The 17,896-nt window shown below is 30.1% G+C and overlaps 2 protein-coding genes across 3 annotated transcripts; one reads left to right on the forward strand and one right to left on the reverse strand.

Annotated features, from left to right (window-relative positions):
- Positions 1-792: 792 nt before the first annotated feature.
- Positions 793-1,846, reverse strand: LOC129919260 (putative nuclease HARBI1). The gene is made up of 4 exons (XM_056000114.1): positions 1,731-1,846; positions 1,232-1,586; positions 1,029-1,173; positions 793-968 (listed from the first exon to the last, which is right to left on the reverse strand). The coding sequence occupies exons 1-4, from the start codon at positions 1,844-1,846 to the stop codon at positions 793-795; spliced, it is 792 nt and encodes a 263-aa protein (XP_055856089.1).
- Positions 1,847-5,426: 3,580 nt separating this feature from the next.
- Positions 5,427-17,875, forward strand: LOC129919015 (kinesin light chain). Of its 2 annotated transcripts, XM_055999813.1 has the most exons (6): positions 5,429-5,542; positions 8,898-9,524; positions 9,587-9,707; positions 9,770-10,249; positions 17,130-17,441; positions 17,500-17,875. In XM_055999813.1, exons 1-6 carry the CDS (start codon positions 5,508-5,510, stop codon positions 17,518-17,520), a joined length of 1,596 nt encoding a protein of 531 aa, XP_055855788.1. In that variant the 5' UTR covers positions 5,429-5,507; the 3' UTR covers positions 17,521-17,875. The 2 variants fall into 2 exon arrangements, with proteins under 2 accessions (XP_055855789.1, XP_055855788.1); XM_055999814.1 differs by lacking the exons at positions 17,130-17,441; positions 17,500-17,875 and adding an exon at positions 13,767-14,224 and having other exon boundaries at positions 5,427-5,542.
- Positions 17,876-17,896: the final 21 nt, after the last annotated feature.

A 17,896-nucleotide genomic window follows, 5' to 3' on the forward strand; every position in this document is an offset into this window, starting at 1 on the left:
AGCCCATTTCGTTTAATCCATAACTTTTTAGACACCCTTTTATGTAACAAAATAATAAAAAAAACTATGCAATCAAATTAATTTAACTTTTCAATAAATAGAGAATTTCAATATGAACTAGTTTGGCTACAGTTTGGATACAGTTATTTGTGTAAGCAGTTATTTTTGTATAGTATAGAGTGAATTACCTTTACCATAAATATTGAAAATAGAAGGTATACAAAATTCGTGATAAAAATTCGAACAAAACGAAAATTTCGATTTAATTTTTGTTTTTTTCTTCTTAAATTTCCCTTTTTTTTATTTTTCTAAATATGAATATAAAAACAGCATTAAAATGAAGAAAACAAAAATCAGCCAAATTGGTTAAGACGGCCTCGAGTTTTTGCCAAAATTACTTACGACTATTTTTGTAAAAGACAGATTTACTTAAAAACTGGAAATTGCTCTGCTGACCTCAAAAGCAAATTAAAAAAAAATATATATATATTTTCTAGATGAGTATCAATATATCTATCATAATTTCATAGTCACAACCTAAGCACAAATTTCGTGTTGACCTGTGTAATCAATAATTCATTCAATTCTGTTTTTTTTTTTCCTAAATCATGAAAAGAATCACTTATTCTCCCAAAAAAAAAATAAGAAAGTTTTAAACTGAACAAACTACAGTGATTTTCGGCGCAGGGACATATAAGTCCTCGGAACACAAGTCCCGAATTTTTTTTAGGGGCTAATGTCTCACTTAACTGGGTCATAGTCCTGGATTGAATTAGGGAATTCTGTCCTACCCTACTGAGACAGAAGTCCTAACAAACATCGGAATCGGTTTTTGAGTAAACCAATTGTTCTTTCGACTACATTTCGGGCTCTGGAGTGGGATTTGTTGTAACGCATTTGAGGACTATTTGGTGGCGGAGTCCTAAATGGAGTCATCAACCAAGGCTCTAATGGATAACCTGCATCTCCTAGCAAAAAAAATCAAATTGGCAAAATGTATGGATTTTTGGAAGTAATATACTACATACCTAATACATATTCGTCTCTGACACCGTTTTCATATCTCTGTTTAAAATGAGATCTTTGTGGACTGATATTCCATATATGGGAATCGTGATTTGCCCCTTGGAAATTAGCGTTTAAACCGCGAATCCACATTTTATAATCGCAAATCTAAAGAAATAAAGAAATTTTAATCTACTCTCTATTATTTTTACATAATGCACATTACAATTAGAACATTCAGGGAATAGTATCCCTTTCTGTTATAGAACAAATGTTTGTCATCTCTCGGAGCAACAATTTTGATGTGAGTTCCATCGACGCAAAATTTAACATTTGGAAAACCTGTTCTTGCTTCGACGAAAGACTTGGATTCCTGAATTTGAGCCGGTGACATATCCAAGGATATCCATTTGGCACACAATGTATCTTCGAGTACACATAAAAGTTCTTGGAGAATTTTTGAAAAGGTTGATTGCGCCACAGGTGAGTCGAAGTCTTTGCCAACACCATGCTGATATGTCCCTTCACCGAAAAATCGCAAACATGCAGCTAACTTTTGCTCAGGGGTCAATCCCTCAGATCTTGAAGCAGGTTGAATTTTGGTTTTTATTTCGTTTAAAACGTAATGTAATGCTTCTTTGTTAAGGCGGAAATTTTTTTTAAAACTGTAATAAAATGTTTATTTTTAGAGGTAGGTACATACGTAAAAGCAAAATTGTACTTACGCTGTATCATGCATATGGAAAATATTTGTTGAATTTCTTAAACACATTCTTTTTTGTTTAAGAAGTTCCCTTTCTTCATACATTTCAGCTTCGAGAAAAGCAGCTGCGCTATCCATTTTGATTTTCACTTTAAATGATTCTTTTCACGATAAAAAAAATATTTTTGCAAACTGGTAAATGTCAAATGAGTGCGTTGTTTGACGTCAATTTTTCTTCTTAAATTCGGGTACCGTGAATACAAAAATCTTCCGATCATAGGTCTGACTAAGTAATCCATAAGATCACTTTTTGGTGCAATGAAATAAGCCCAAGTGAAAATTATAATAATTTTCTGAAGAGAAATAAAGCCAATTTTCAACATTTTGGGAAAGAAAGCCAATTGTGTCTCGTTTGGCTTAACTAAAGCGAAATCAGAACCAAAAAGATGTTTATATTAGCTGTGTTTTATTTTCCTCGTGATCCAGATCAGATCATTGTTTTTATTTGCGAGACAATAACAAAACAAAATCCTGATGATCTCATCTGGATCACGAGGAAAATAAATTTTAGTTTGCCAAGGAGTTAAAAAAAACTCAATATTCAAAGAAAATGTTTTGCTAGTTTAATGTTTGTTCCAAAGGTATGCTTGTCTTATAACTCGGAAAGCGCGAAGCGGAAAAAAAATTTGCCCACGGGAAAATCAATTTTTAGGTGTAGAAGAAAAAAAAATACGCGCACCATGCGGATGGCAATGGTGCAGTGGATGTAGTGCTTGACTGCTAACCTAGAGGTGTGGGTTCGAGCCCCACCTCAGGCAGCATTCTTAAATTTATTCCCCAGCTTCAACTGGACGACACCCGTGGAATTATATGAGATAATAATCACCTGATTCTCAATTTCACTGTACCAACGAAAATCTTTCCTATCTTTCTATTCCTTCTAACTAGTGCCGTACAATTTGCATTGAAAAGACCTTAGGTCTTACAGGCATATAGTTAAAAAAAAAAAAAAACTAGAAGTATCACGTTAACATCTTTCAGATGCAACAACACTTAGGAGCAAAAAAATGGAATCAAATTTTGCGTTCTGTAAAAACGATAATTGATAAGGATGTAATTGACATACATGTATATTAATAGTACCATTAAAAAGCTTGAAACAAAAGCTTTAAGTCAATGCTAAGAACTTAGAAATCCGTTCACTTTATAAAGATCCAATTAACATAAATGAAGTATATAAGGAAAAAATTACTGAAATCGAAACAGAGAATATTTGAAAAATTTAACATAAAAAAAATGCAGTGCAATTTATTGTCAGATAAGGCATTTTTATGTTTTTATTAGCAATTCAAAGTAAAAAACTCGAGCTTTAAAATGAGACTGAAAAAAAAAATATTTAATCCATTGCAAATTTTGTTTTTAATATACGAATTTATTTGATTCCGTTTTTTTGCTCCTTAGTGTAGATTGCCAGTTAAACGCGATTTCAAGTATCTATAGGAAACAAATATAATGAGATCCTGAGATTGAACAATCACTCACGTTTGGTCCTTAGAAAGGGCACCTTTGCCTTCCATTACCACCAACCTCTTAATGAAAAAAAAAAAAAAACAGTATTATGCCATCCAACGAAGCTCTTGATCTAAAAACAGCTTCTGCGACCAGTAATTGCCTTCAACTTTCCGGTATTCTGTACTAACTCCAAGACAGCCATGGAGGAACTACAACTGTTCGAGCAAAAGCAAGCAAAAAGAATGTTTTGCACAATTTTAATTTATGTAATGTATGTTAGTATGTTAAATTTAATGTTAAGATCTAAGATTAGTATTTGACGAATTAAATTAATAAATAAATTGACAGAAAAATACTGAGGAGTTTTCTTCGACCGACACAGCGGCAGAAATACTATAGCAACAAGCGACTCTACGAGAAACCAAAAATCATACCATTGGACAATTATCTACTGCAATCGGCGAAAATACTTGTAGGAAATATCGCAAACTACCCCAATCTGAGAGGGTAGTTCATTGACATTCCGAGTCTAGTTAGAGCTCTAGATGTAACTGGATGAGCCCATAATTTCTGTGGAAAACGAGGAAGCAGTTACCTTTTACGCAAGCACTTAGTTGTCATACGACCGTAGCTACGCCAAACCCAATCCGGGTTTGAACACGCTGAGGAAAACCTATTCAGCAGACATGTTAAACTAAGTTTATATTAATTTATATTTTATAACTTAGTCCTTGTATAATGTTAGGCTTAAACAGGTATGCCTAAACGGTTTTATGTCACGATCGGGTTCAGAATAAGTAGTACATAATCCAATAGATTGACGATTTGTAAGGGTATTGAATTTGATAGTAACAACTATTTAGATTTCTGCAAATAATTAAAAATTCACTATTCTCTTTAATTTGAGCTGGCAAACCACAATTTGAAAACCAGCTGTTACAATAAATCCTCTATATTTATGACAACTAAAAAAAAACAAACATGCGTATTCCTCATGATTTACAGGTTTTAATAGTCCCTTTGTATCGAGCCAACATTTTACCGGTATATATATTTTTTTCTTTCTTAATTTGTTGAGAAACCTTTGAACCACCACCAAATGGTTTTGCTTACCCAAACACTTCCCGGTAAAAAATATTTCAACCGAATAATTAATAACTACCCCTTTTTTGTGTTTTTGTTATGTTGTTATTTTTTTTTGTTCCTAAACATTTATCTACCCAAATGAGCAAGTGCGTTTACCCTTAGTATACGGGAGTATAGTAACTTTTGTTTTCGAATTAAAAGCTTTAACTTCGTATTAAAAACATTTGTTTTTGTTGTTTTTGAAAAAATCAATAATTTCCCCTTCGTCGGTTGTTGTTGGTTGGTCTTGGTTCGTTCAAAGTTTTTGGTAGCTAGCTCGCTTCAATTCCAAGGGAGGGTTGATGAATTTTTCATTCCTGGAATTCATTTACACTGCATATAAAGTGCTAAAAGTCGTCCGTCCTGTTTAAAGAAATTAATTTATTTCTATTTTAAAAATCTTTAAAAACTGCTCTAAAAAAACAATAAATAGTATTAGAAATACTTCAATAAAATTGATATTTCAAAAACAGTCGTTTAAGAGATATTTAATAAACTCACAGGATTAAAAAGAATATTTTTGTAAAAAAAAAAAGCGATTGTGTGTGTGTTTGTGTGAAATTTTTTTTATGCGAAGCTTTCACGTTTGTGTCATATTTTTCTCGTCGTCGTCGTCTACCTACAAAATATATATATTCTCAAGCATAGCATAATGGTGACTCATTTTTCTTTTGTTGTTTAATATTTATTTTGATTTCATACTTTCTTTTTCCTTTTTTTGTTGGTTCTCTATCTCTGTGCTGTGCTGTCCCAGTGCTATGCTCTAAAGTCCGATCCGATATACCAACGAGTTTTACTGATTTCTTACTAATTTATTATAGCTTACTTATAAATATTAAAAAACAATATTGAGACAATTTTAATGTTTTCTTATACATAAACGTATATATTTACAAAAAAAACTAACAATAAAATTAATAATATTTAACAAAAAATACAAAAATTATCGTACATAAAAAAATAACCAGTGCTTTGCCTTTAAACTGTTAAATTGAGTGTATTTTAAAAATAATCTACTGCTTAAATTCTATTTAAGAATTAAAAAAACAAAAATAAATTTAAAAACAATGAGTAAACAATAATTACTGAGAACAATAATTAAAAATAGTTAACAAAAAAAAGTATTTAAATTTATTTTTATTAATAAATACTAAAAAATAAAATGATCATTTCAAAGGCCATTAACGATTACAGAATGTAAGTATTTTTTTTGTATTAACTTATTTTTTCAATTTAAAAAATGAATAAAAAAATAGAAAAAAAACTGAAAATTCCTATAAAACACCATGATGAAACTATCAATCAATCAATTTTTTCTCTTGGAATGTGGGTTTTTTTTTTTTGTTCATTCGTCAATTCCTTGAGGTTATAGTTTTCAAAATTTGTTAAAAATCAATAAGAAATTCCCTAGTTGAAAAATTCAAATAACAACAACTGTTTATGGATTCATGACTTCCATTTGTATTTTTTTTTTTTTTGTTTTTACTAAGATCCTTGGTAAAAGTGTTGAAAGCTATTAATTTTGTTTGTATAGTTATGTTAAATGGGGGCAATAAAAAATGTAGAAGTGAGTGTTAAACGATTATAATTTTTTTCTGTTTTTGTTATGGTTATATAGTTTCTTTCTTTCATCATTTAGGTATAAGGAGTTTTTCCGTTTTTTTTAGGGTAGTGACCTGATGTTTGCTTTCACGAAGTTCATAAAATGAAAACATGTTTTTTTTTATAATTATGTACATTTTGTAAAGTTTGAACTGTGAGGTAGGTTTTTGTATACTTTTTTAATGGGCTAACTTAAATTTCTTCACAAAGTCATAGCACTAATACAGGTTCTAGTCATAAATTTAGTACTCAAATTGGTATCAACTCATTTCTTCACTTAAGATTTAAGTACAAGTACTGTTATTTTGGCAACGCGTACTAGCTACGTCCTCAAAATCAACTAGGACTTGGTTATTATACCACTCAAATCGGTACCAAGTTATTTCTTCTCACACAAATACTAAGCCATAGGACTGTCAAATTAGTACTGAGTATAAGTTTCCGCAATCGAACTTGCATCCACAGCTCCTGTTTTAAATACCATAAAATCTGTGAATAATAAAAAGTCATATGGCCCAGATGAAATTTAAATTTCGTTATAAGGAAATCCAAATTAACACTTTTACCGACTATAACAATTATCATTAATGATAGTTGCTTTCCTTTGTCTTGGAAAAATGCGAAATTAATTGTTCAAATTCAGCAAATGTCGAAGACTTTCGACCAATTTCATTATGTATTTCGATTGCAAATAATTCAGCAACCAAACATCCAAGAAAGTCTTGGTTTTCAGCTATAAATAGAGCTTAAAGACAACTTTCTTTTGATGGCTCACTCGATGGATTTAGAGGAATTTTTTAAAAATCCACTTTTTTTACTCAAGGGAACCTTGATTTTTTCTCGAAAATCCGAAAAAAAAATAAATTCGTATTTTTTACATAAATAGATGGGCCTGTTCATTGTGAACACATATCTGTAAACCATAATTTGTTTCTAGACTTTGATCCGAAAATATTTGCTTCCGAAAATAAAAAAAATAAAAAAAAAACAAAAAATACATACTTTTTTATTTAGGAAAAATCCTTTCAAAATTCTTGTTGACAAAATTTTGTATTCACATTTTCTTCAAATAGACCAAAACAGCCTTATCAAAAATAGTGGAAATATTTCAGTTTTCATTTTGGATAACTAAATCATGGCTTCAATACAATTCGGTTTCAGAAAAGTGGCGTGCTAATTGGATCTCAGAAAAGCCTTCCATTCAGTTTGGCACTGGGGTCTTATTTCGAAATTAATTTCACCTAACTTTCCTTCTAGTTTATTAAAATATCAACAACTTTTTGACCAATCGTAATTTGAAAATTCTTTTAAACTCTTCATTCTCAAGGGAAATAAATGTTGATTCAGGCGCATTATTAGAGTCTATATTAGGTCCCTTTCTCTTTAATAATATATATCTTAACGATTTTCCAGCAACTTTTGTTGATTTCATATCCATTCACAATGCAGATATTATAAACCAATAATGAAAGAATTTTTGAAGCTCTGTCTAAAATGAACAATCACTTAGAGCCGTTTGCTCAAACGAAGCTTATCGATTTATGTTCTGCATAAAACCTTATGTGACAGTTTACACAGAGGAAAAAGAAGGGGAATAACAATTTATGTTCTTCATAATTACTTAAGTTTCGTTTCAGAAAATGGCCCTTAGAGCTTTCCCTAAACTACATACTTCAAAGATATCATAAATGTAAAGTAATATGTTTTCGAAACGATTTTCCGAGAGGGAACCATCTAGCGCGATAAAACGGGCAAATATTTTAGTTTTAAAAGATATTAAACTCCAAGGAGTTATACTAAATGAAAAATTAAAAATGTGAGGTAAGCTCTTCAAGAGGGGAAAGTAGCCTCAGCGGATTTTTAAACTTCTCTGATCTAAATTCAAATTATTGAAATTATGTATAAAACATTATACATTTTCTTTCATGGTTTCACATATCCCTGGTGTCAGAAAAACTTCAAAGATTTGAAAGAACGATTATAAGAAAATGTATTGCAAAATCTAGAATTTTAACGAAGTGTATAAGTTTACATTTTCCTTTCTCTTGGTGCATGCATGGAAATTTATATTCTGTGTTGATATTTGGGGAACCCTACTACAAAACAAAAAGCAAGTGCATCAAATTATAGAGGATACCTTACTCCGAAATCCATGTATTTGAAATAATTTATGTATATTTGAAAATATTTTCATCTCTAATCAAAACAATTAAAAACAAAAATTCTTCTTAATCAATTTGCACAAATAAGCTTCAAAAACATTCTTAAGTGATAAAAATTGCAAACCTTTTTATTTTATGATATAGTTAAAATATTGCAATTTTTAATTTCTTGGGTGTTATGTCTTTGATAAATGAATTTTTGTTGATTTTAATAATTTGAAAGATTTTTTAAACACCGAAAATGAAAAATGCTATACCGAAACGAAATTAATGGACACTATTAAACTGCTTGATAAAGAAAGAAGTACCAAAAAGGTATTTCGTTTTTGTTCTATCTTTCGAAAAATGACATTCGAGTCAAGTACCAAAAAGGTATTACGTTTTTGTTCTATCTGTCGAAAAGTGACATTCGAGTCAAGAACACCGATCTTCAAACAAAAAAAAATATAATTTAATATTTGTATTTAAAGATCTTTCGTTATGTTAAAGATGCATTGAATGCAAGTTTTTTTTCAAAAATGTTCAAAACAATTCAAAACTAAAGTAATTGATTCAAGTTTTTGACAAAAGTGCAATGTCGGTCAATTAAGAATGGCAAAACTGCATTCATTGGTCGAACCATCGATAGCGGTTTCTATCTATCTCACTTAAAAAGTTTAATATCTTTCACTTCAAACGTGTTTGGTATCATTAAATCTCAAAACTCACAGCTATTGGATCTTTTTCTAACACCACCATCAATTGAAACGTATTAAAATATTTTTTTTTTCTTTTCTTCATTTTTATAGTCGAAAAATCGAAAACATTGGCAAAATGACACAAATGACACAAGACGAAATCGTCAGCAACACGAAAACAGTCCTTCAAGGTTTGGAGGCCCTGCGTGTTGAACATGTCTCACTTATTGCTGGCATGGGCGAAGCCCATCGTGATAATGAAAAATCTGATATTGTTCAAAAGAATATCGAGCACATTGAATTGGGTGTTAGTGAGGCTCAAGTTATGATGGCTCTAGCATCACATCTTCAAAATATCGAAGCTGAAAAACAAAAACTCAAAACTCAAGTGCGTCGTTTGCATCAGGAGAATGCTTGGCTAAGAGATGAATTAGCCAATACTCAACAAAAGTTTCAAGCTTCTGAGCAATTGGTTGCTCAGCTGGAAGAAGAGAAAAAGCATTTGGAATTTATGGCTTCGGTTAAGAAATATGATGATAATCAAGAACCAGAGGAATGTAATGAGAAATCACGTACTGATCCTGTAGTTGAATTATTCCCAGATGAAGAGCATGAAGAACGAAATAATATGTCACCAACTCCACCTAGCCAGTTTGCAAATCAAACTTCGGGCTATGAAATTCCAGCTAGACTACGCACATTGCACAATTTAGTAATCCAATATGCTTCACAAGGAAGGTAAGTTTGTAATAAGTAATCTCTGCTAGATTTCATGAAATAATCAAAAATTTTACTCATAGGTACGAAGTAGCAGTGCCTTTATGTAAGCAAGCATTGGAAGATTTGGAAAAAACCAGTGGACATGATCATCCAGATGTTGCTACAATGTTGAATATTTTGGCCTTGGTCTATCGTGATCAGGTAAATTCAAAACTCACTAATCTAATCACTAATCATTATTTTAAATCTAAAAAAAAAAATAGAACAAATACAAGGAAGCTGCAAATCTTCTTAACGATGCTCTATCAATTCGAGGCAAAACACTTGGTGAAAATCATCCTGCTGTTGCTGCAACATTAAATAATTTGGCAGTATTGTATGGCAAACGTGGCAAATACAAGGATGCTGAACCCTTGTGTAAACGTGCATTAGAAATTCGTGAAAAGGTTCTTGGCAAGGATCATCCAGATGTGGCTAAGCAATTAAACAATTTAGCCCTTTTGTGCCAAAATCAAGGCAAATACGACGAAGTCGAAAAATACTATCAACGAGCTTTGGAAATTTATGAAACTAAATTAGGCCCAGACGATCCAAATGTAGCAAAAACCAAAAATAATTTAGCCAGTTGTTATTTGAAACAGGGCAAATATTCTGAGGCTGAAATTTTATACAAACAAGTGCTAACAAGAGCCCATGAAAGAGAATTTGGAGCTATTGATAGCAAAAATAAACCAATTTGGCAGGTAAGTTGTTGAAATTATTTGCTTTATTGTATTCATTATGTTTTTTATTTTGTTGTATTTGTATCTCTTTGTCAATTCTTTTAATTTTTACTACATAAAATAGTTGAAAGAATTTTGATTTTTAAATACATAAATCTTCTTAGTACCAAATGTGGTAACAATTTTTAAGCTTATAAGATTTTTTGTTTGTTATTGATGAGTGTCGCTTTTATGTTTCGTTTCAACTTCTTTTTTTTTTTTTTGTTTTTTTCTTCTTACAAAATTATTTGTAATTTAATATTCTTAGTGTAGATTTTAAGTTCAGATCTATAAAGTGGTTTCCATCGGTTTCAACTTAACTAATCACTGCATAGGCATCATGGGCAGCCTATCAAAGAACAACTCATGACATTTAATCAAAAGAAACAATAAAAAACAAAAGACAGAATATTCATAAATGGATGTGTCATCCAAAATTTTGTGATGACTTTTTTTATTATTGCTATCCGAAATGAGACTTCCTATGATGATACTGTGATATGTTGGGTTGTTCCCGTTAAAATATTAATTCAACATTTAAGTTTTGTTTAAGATATTAAATTCTCATTGCGAAATTCAGGCGCAGTTTTCAGTGCGCAATTAGAGTTAATTACGAGGTAGCTCACTACAGATTTATTTAATTATATGACTTTGATAAGTTTTAATGTATTAATTATGGATATCTTCTGAAAAACTGCTTTTTGAGTTTAATTGGGTTTAAATTCATTTATAGGATTGACTAATTGTGAGTTAACTCAGCACTGAAAAACTGGCCCCAGGTATTTTTAATTTAGGTATATGTGAGTTAACTCAGCACTGAAAAACTGGCCCCAGGTATTTTTAATTTAGGTACTATATAGATAGTAATTTAATGATGCGTTACCAGTTATAGTACAAAATATTAAGGTTAAAAGTTTTGTTAGAAAATTATTAAAATTTTTGTATTCTTGAAATTGAAAAGTCTAATGGAGACCATAGACAAGGTCCTGTAATTCCCATATTTAACTTACATTTGGGCCTCAAACAAGAAGCTTTTCCATCCAGTTCCACTCCAATCCTACTGTAAGGCACGTTAAGGTGGTTGAAGTCACCTTCCAATTGCGTGACCCGTCTGCCTTAGAGTGAAGTCAAAAACTGTTGAGGTCGCTCTTGCGTTCCATGCGTAGTTGTATTTTTATCACCATCTTCCAATTCCAGGTGAACCCTAAACTCAAGCGAAGAATTTTTCTCTAAAAATAATCCAACATATGTACTTCAACGGAGTCCATACATCTTCACACCAAAAATCAAGACTGGGGTGATGAAGGCTTTGTAAAGTGAGACTTAAGTTTTTCCAGAAATACTTTATTGTTAGTTGCCTTTTAAGCAGTTTGTATTGCTTTATTCTCTCAAAATTAGTGCTCGCACCTTAAATCGATAATATTTTTAAGTCTTAATGAGGCGCAATATCTACGTAACTTGGCAGGTGGAGTGCGAGTTCGCATTTGAGCGTTTTCAGGTTGTTATAGGAATTTACTAGTGACCTTTCAAATAGTACCTATTAGTTTAAAAACGAATTTGGCAACGTGAGGCCGAGCGTTGTCATGTCGTGAAATCACCTTTTCGTGCCATGCTTGAATTGTGGCCGTTTTGTCGCATAGTGATCCTTTATACATTTATTCACGTTTTCGGTCGTCAACATCGAAATAGCAGTCTTTGAAAAGACGCCGACGGAATCAATCACGGCATTTAATCCTGACAATCAGTTATTTTGTAATTTCAATAAAAGTGCTGTTCAAAATGTGTAATCCATTTCATTATTAATTTATTTAAAACAATATAATTTTGCATGAAAAGAAATTAAAGAGAGAAAAAAAATCCTAGTCATATTCAACTTATTTCATCGTGGTTATTTTATTTTTTTATACAAATAAAAACTATTTTAAAATTCATATTGTTTGTTTATTATTGTTTATTTAATTCATTTTTCGTGTGGTTATTGGTAATACAAATTTATTTCATTTCCTTTACATACAATTATGATCAATTTTTACTTTTTTGTTTTGTTCCTAATTCAGATTTAAGATATTGAACTTTATGAATGGTTTTGATGTTAGGTATTTATTAATTAATAATAATTAAGGTTTAACTTTTTTTGTATGTAAAAAAAAAACAGTCTCTCTATTATAGTCGAAAATAATAGTTAGGTTGGCATATTTGTCTGTGCACAAATTATTTAACTAACAAATTCTACCGTTGGTATTATGGATGATGAAATGCCATACTATAATAATTTCATCAATATTTTGTTCATAAGATCATTCAGATCTAAGCTTTGGCAAGTCATCAAAGTTTAATCAGTCCCTATTGAAGGTGTAGTGCCGGTTTCGTAAGTGCTATGAATTTTTATTATGGAATACACTCTCTTACATTACCTCTCTTTAAGAATAGCAAAAGATGAGCTTCGATTGGCATCTTTCCTTTTCTATACATTTATTAGTTCTGTTATTGAAATCCAATAAAATGAGATCAATTATCGACCAGTCAAAAACTAATACTTGGAATCACATCAAATTGCTTTTTAAAAACTACTTTATTTATACATATGTATGTATGGCAAAATGTTGATTTTATTTGTTTTTGAAATTTAATGTTAACCCATTTAAACGCTTATTGTTTGAGATTTTTATATCTTCATTTTCGCCTCTTTTATTCCGTTATCAAACCATTATTTGGAACCGTCTCCAGTTAAACAAACTCCTTTCTGGGGTACGCTTAGAACAAGGGTAATTACGGCATCGATGTCGAAAATAGTAGGTTGCGTAAGAGCCTAACCTGGTCGGAGATACACTGAGAAAAATTTAATAAACATACTAAGAATCATCAAATAGTCCTCTTTTTATATCCAAGCCGTTTACACTTCTAATACTCTAGAGATTTGTACTATGCCACGGAAAAGAACAAATTGAAGGAAATAAAAACGAAATGAATTTAATAAAGAGCAATTTCTGTATGGAGTGGTGTGCTTTTTTAATATACAATGGTGCACTTTACGATAGAGTTTGACGATTGCGATTATATCAAAAATTTAACAACATCCGTTATGAAGAAACTTACATAATAAACCCAAATGTAGTTTCTCTGCACTAAAATCACGCAGAAGTGTATTTAACTCCATGTTTCTTAAATTTTCTTTTTTACGTTTCAATCTTTACCCTCTAACCCTTAATAAATTTTATTTCGTAAATAAAACAAACAATATAAACTCTACATACGAAATCAAAAAGTGATTCAAATAATATTAAATCGCATTATTTATAAAAGCGACACTTTCTTTACCAAGCGATATCTAAACAAAAAAATAAATAAATTAAAAATGTAGTTATTAACATTAATTGAAATATTAACTGCGTCCTTGTTTACTAACGAAAAAAAATGTTCATTTTCATTAACTGACCAACAAAATTAATTCTGACCTAACACTATTTGTTTTTTTTTTCATGTTTTTATTTTCTTATAGAAAGGTGTAAAGGAAATGTTAAATAAGTTCTTACCGAACAAATCATCATGAGATCACTGCATATAATCTTACCATATAAAAAATAATTAAACAAACAAAATTAAAATTTACAAAAAAAAAAAATTGTTATAAATTAATATCAACAAAAAGTGCTAAAAAAACACTAGTATTTTTTTAACTCTATTTCTCTCAATATTTTCTTACTCCGAAAACAAAATGACACGTCACGACACAGAACGTAGTCGAACCAAGAGCTAAGCAAATTTCTCAATTATTAGATTAACTAGATATTTACCATAATTACGAGCTTAATATTATTGTAAAATAAAAAAAAAAAAAACTAAGGTTTTGCAATAAGTTTAGCATAGGTACAGAACTGTTCTTCCATTGAATATTAAATTAAAAATTGTACGTTTATAGAAGTTAATATTTGTATATTTGAGCATTTTGCTACAAATGAATAAAATAATTTTATAGCGCAAAATATCTATCTTTTACTTTAATTTACTTTATTATTTTTATTTTTTTATTTTTATGTGTGATTTATAGTTGGTGGATGGAAAGTCAATAATGCATTTAGTTCCAAATTGATTAATTAAATTAAATATCAGTTACTTTAACATACACTTCGCTTAAACTGAATAGGTAAAAAATCATTTTAAAGTTGATTATTCGTTTGAAAAGAACAGAAAGTACATAACTCGAACTTCTTTAAGAAGAATATTTCTCAGAGACCAGAAATAACAGTCAACCTTTATTTTCAATCGGTTTATCTGTGAGAGTTACCACATTACTTTAAATAGTTTCGGTTATGGTTTGAGATTTTTTTTTAAATCAAAAATAAAGGTTTTCGGTTGAGATTTATTTTTTATATTTTTAAATATCTCTCAATGATTGAGATTTTTACAAAAAAAAATAAATGGAAAAGGTCAACCTTTAACCCTTTTCGCTGAAAATAAATCAAAAATGGTCAATTCAAAGGAAAATGTCGAATATGTCAAGAATGTCTTTATTTTACAAAAATAAATATGAAAAGGATGTTTTTTCTAAGTTTCTGTATTAAATAATGTATGAACTAAATAGACTCTCAAAGTTCTTTCTAATTGATACATTTACAGATGAGATTTATTTTTTTCTCTAAGCGATAAATCTCACTGGTTGACCGAAACATAAAAAAATACCAAATAAAGGTTTCTCTCAGACCTTGACCGAAATTTTTCTTTTTTAAAAATAAAGGTTATTTTATGACCTGTATTGAAAATGGCAACAAATAAGAGTTATTAAGAAACCTTTCAAAAGGTTGAGATTTATTTCTGATCTCTGATTTTTCTCTATAACTCGAAGTTTGAATGGGTGAATCTCCAGGGGAATTTGGTTTTCTCGGAATATTTATCTCCCGCAATTTGTTTTGCAATCGTGAATCTCTTTTGGAATTTCTTTCACGACAAAAATTATGATAGTCCCCCATTCCAAATTAAAGCATAAAAAATGTGTTTTGATATAAAACTTATTTTGAAATTTGGCAATAATATGGGCATAAGAACGCTATAGGTCTTACTGTTTTTTTTTTTTTTTCAATGTAATTAATGAAATTAAAACTCTGCCCACAATTAAAATATAATGAAACAAAACGTCAACGAACGATTCCGGACTTGATTTTTAATTTGTATGAGATTGTGTTTCTTAAAAGTACCTTTATATTTTATAATATAAATAAAACAATTAACTTATAATAGACCGACAGCTCACAGCAAATTTTGGGAGTGTAGGTATGACCAAAATGTGAGTATGCAGTTTTATAGCCTTATTTACTAAAACTCACGTTATGAATCATGCACAGTCATTTTCCCTAAGCCTTGAAGATGAGGTCAATATTACTCAAGATATAAGCTGTTTAAGCTTAGATTTTTCGTATTCCAATGTGAAACTTTGATTTAAAGAAGTTTTCCAATACATACGAGAAATGTATCAAAGCATTTTAAAATATTTTGAAACGGAGACCTTTTTTTAACTCGCCATTTTGATAATTAAACTACTAAAAATAAAATAGGGATTTATTTTGAAATTTGCGTAAAAATTACTTAATTAGTGAGCATTTGTCAAACCGAATCAATGCATTGTAGAGCTTACATGTGAATGAGTACTTACCAGTACTTTGAACAACGATTTACTGTGCATACACCATGTTAGCTTTACAATTAATTGATTCGATTTAAAAATGTTAAGCAATTGAGTAATTTTTGAAAAATTTCAAAATAAATCCTGGATGGGCCCTATTTTTTTTTGAGTAGTTTATTATCATAGAATTCTATGAGAAGATGAAATGCGAAATTCAGTTTAGTCATTAACAACTTCGTCACTTAACTTTTCAGTGCGTTATTGATTGTGCCTTCGATACAAAAGGAATTTTCAAGAGTGCCCTCTATTATGTAGAGAGCATTCCAGACAAGAGTAATATCTAGTATATCTTAGCGATTTCTGGTTATGAATATTCTTGATTTTTACTGAATTATATGTTGATACCTGGAGTATCTAATTCATAGCTGAAAGATCATTACCACTGGCAGGATCCTCCCCCTGAGGATATGCTGCGTTATGTTTGAGGTGCGATTCTCAATAATTCTTTATCTTTTTTATATGCCGTGGTGATAAATTCCACACTTCCGCATTAGAGTTAGTGTCAAGGCTGTATATTATTCCCCAATTACGAGTCTTTCTTTTATGTTTTTTTTTTTTTTTTTTGAGAATTTGGATGTTATTATTATCACTGGTGACAACGCCAATTTTGGAACAAGCCCTTAAATGTATATCCCCGTTCGATTTTCTTCCGTTTATTGCTTTGACTTATTTAAGTTCTATTGTTCTGCAGCTGAATATGCTCTTCTAAGACGACAGAATCAGCTCATATGGGTAGCAAAAAAAAGTTTCGACACCAACCTAAATAATTATAATCTATAATAACTTTCTTAAAATATTAAAAAACAGTTAACAATACAAAATTGTGAGTTGATTATGAACCGTCTAAAGATTTTGCACCCATCCAGCTGAAGCGGAGTGTATCTGTATTAACATTTCATTTGAAACTGAATTAACAAAATAAAAAGGTATTCGTCCTTAACTAAAATATATTATTCGCATGATTCAGATTAAATTGGAGAACTCTAGGCGAAAAAAAAAATGTTTAAAATTAGGAACTGGTGCACCATAAATTATATTTTTTTATATTTACCCAAGTTTAATATTTTTTTTAAGCATATACAAAAAAAACAAGTATTATTTTTAGTTTTTGGTTAAAAAATAAAGAAAGAAAACAAAAAAAGAAAAGAAAAAAACAAGAAACAAACGATTCAAACAAATTTTCAGGTTGCTGAAGAACGAGAAGAACACAAGTACGACAATCGTGAGAATACACCATATGGCGAGTATGGTGGTTGGCATAAGGCTGCCAAAGTCGACTCACCGACTGTAACAACAACTCTGAAAAATCTAGGTGCTCTTTATCGGCGACAAGGAATGTTTGAAGCTGCCGAAACCCTTGAAGATTGTGCATTGCGAAGCAAGAAAGAGGCCCTTGATTTGGCTAAACAAACAAAAGTCGCTCAATTACTGAATAGTGGAGATAAGAGGCGATCTCGACATTTGAAGGATGATACTGAGCCAACTGAAAAAGAAGAAGTATGTGATTATAAAAATAATATTTATATTAATATCTAACTGTTTTGTATTTTTTTAGAAACGTTTTTCGAAGCCTTAAAATACTTTTCTTAACATCCTTCAAGCTGTTGTTGGTGGACGTTTCCAAAAATCATAAACAAAACAAAACAAAAAAAGTTATAAAATAAAAACAAATTGAACAAAAATTGTTGCAATATGGCGATGGTCCTGCAAAATAATTCTTATTTTAATTTCACAGAAATAAAATTAAAAACAAAAAGAATTAAAATAAAAGTAAAAAAATATTATATGTTTAATTTAAAAATTTAATTATTTGTTCAACTCAATTTTATTGTTTCTTTTTTTAACATAATGTCTTTATACTGTGTTTGAGCAAAAAAATATTATTATTTAAATAAATTACATTTATACATACATACCTAAAAAAAAAAACCCCAACCTTAATATTAAGATAT

Source organism: Episyrphus balteatus, chromosome 4 (genome assembly GCF_945859705.1).
Source record: "Episyrphus balteatus chromosome 4, idEpiBalt1.1, whole genome shotgun sequence".
Taxonomy (NCBI): Eukaryota; Metazoa; Arthropoda; class Insecta; order Diptera; family Syrphidae; genus Episyrphus; species Episyrphus balteatus.

Coding starts and splice junctions, on each gene's coding strand:
- LOC129919260 (XM_056000114.1), bottom strand. CDS start 1,846: ATGGATAGCGCAGCTGCTTTTCTCGAAGCTGAAATGTATGAAGAAAGG. Junction 1,174..1,231: donor ATTCCCTGAATGTTCTAATT/GTAATGTGCATT, acceptor TTATTTCTTTAG/ATTTGCGATTATAAAATGTG. Junction 969..1,028: donor CAGAGACGAATATGTATTAG/GTATGTAGTATA, acceptor TTTTTTTGCTAG/GAGATGCAGGTTATCCATTA.
- LOC129919015 (XM_055999813.1), top strand. CDS start 5,508: ATGATCATTTCAAAGGCCATTAACGATTACAGAAT. Junction 5,543..8,897: donor GCCATTAACGATTACAGAAT/GTAAGTATTTTT, acceptor TCATTTTTATAG/TCGAAAAATCGAAAACATTG. Junction 9,708..9,769: donor CCTTGGTCTATCGTGATCAG/GTAAATTCAAAA, acceptor AAAAAAAAATAG/AACAAATACAAGGAAGCTGC.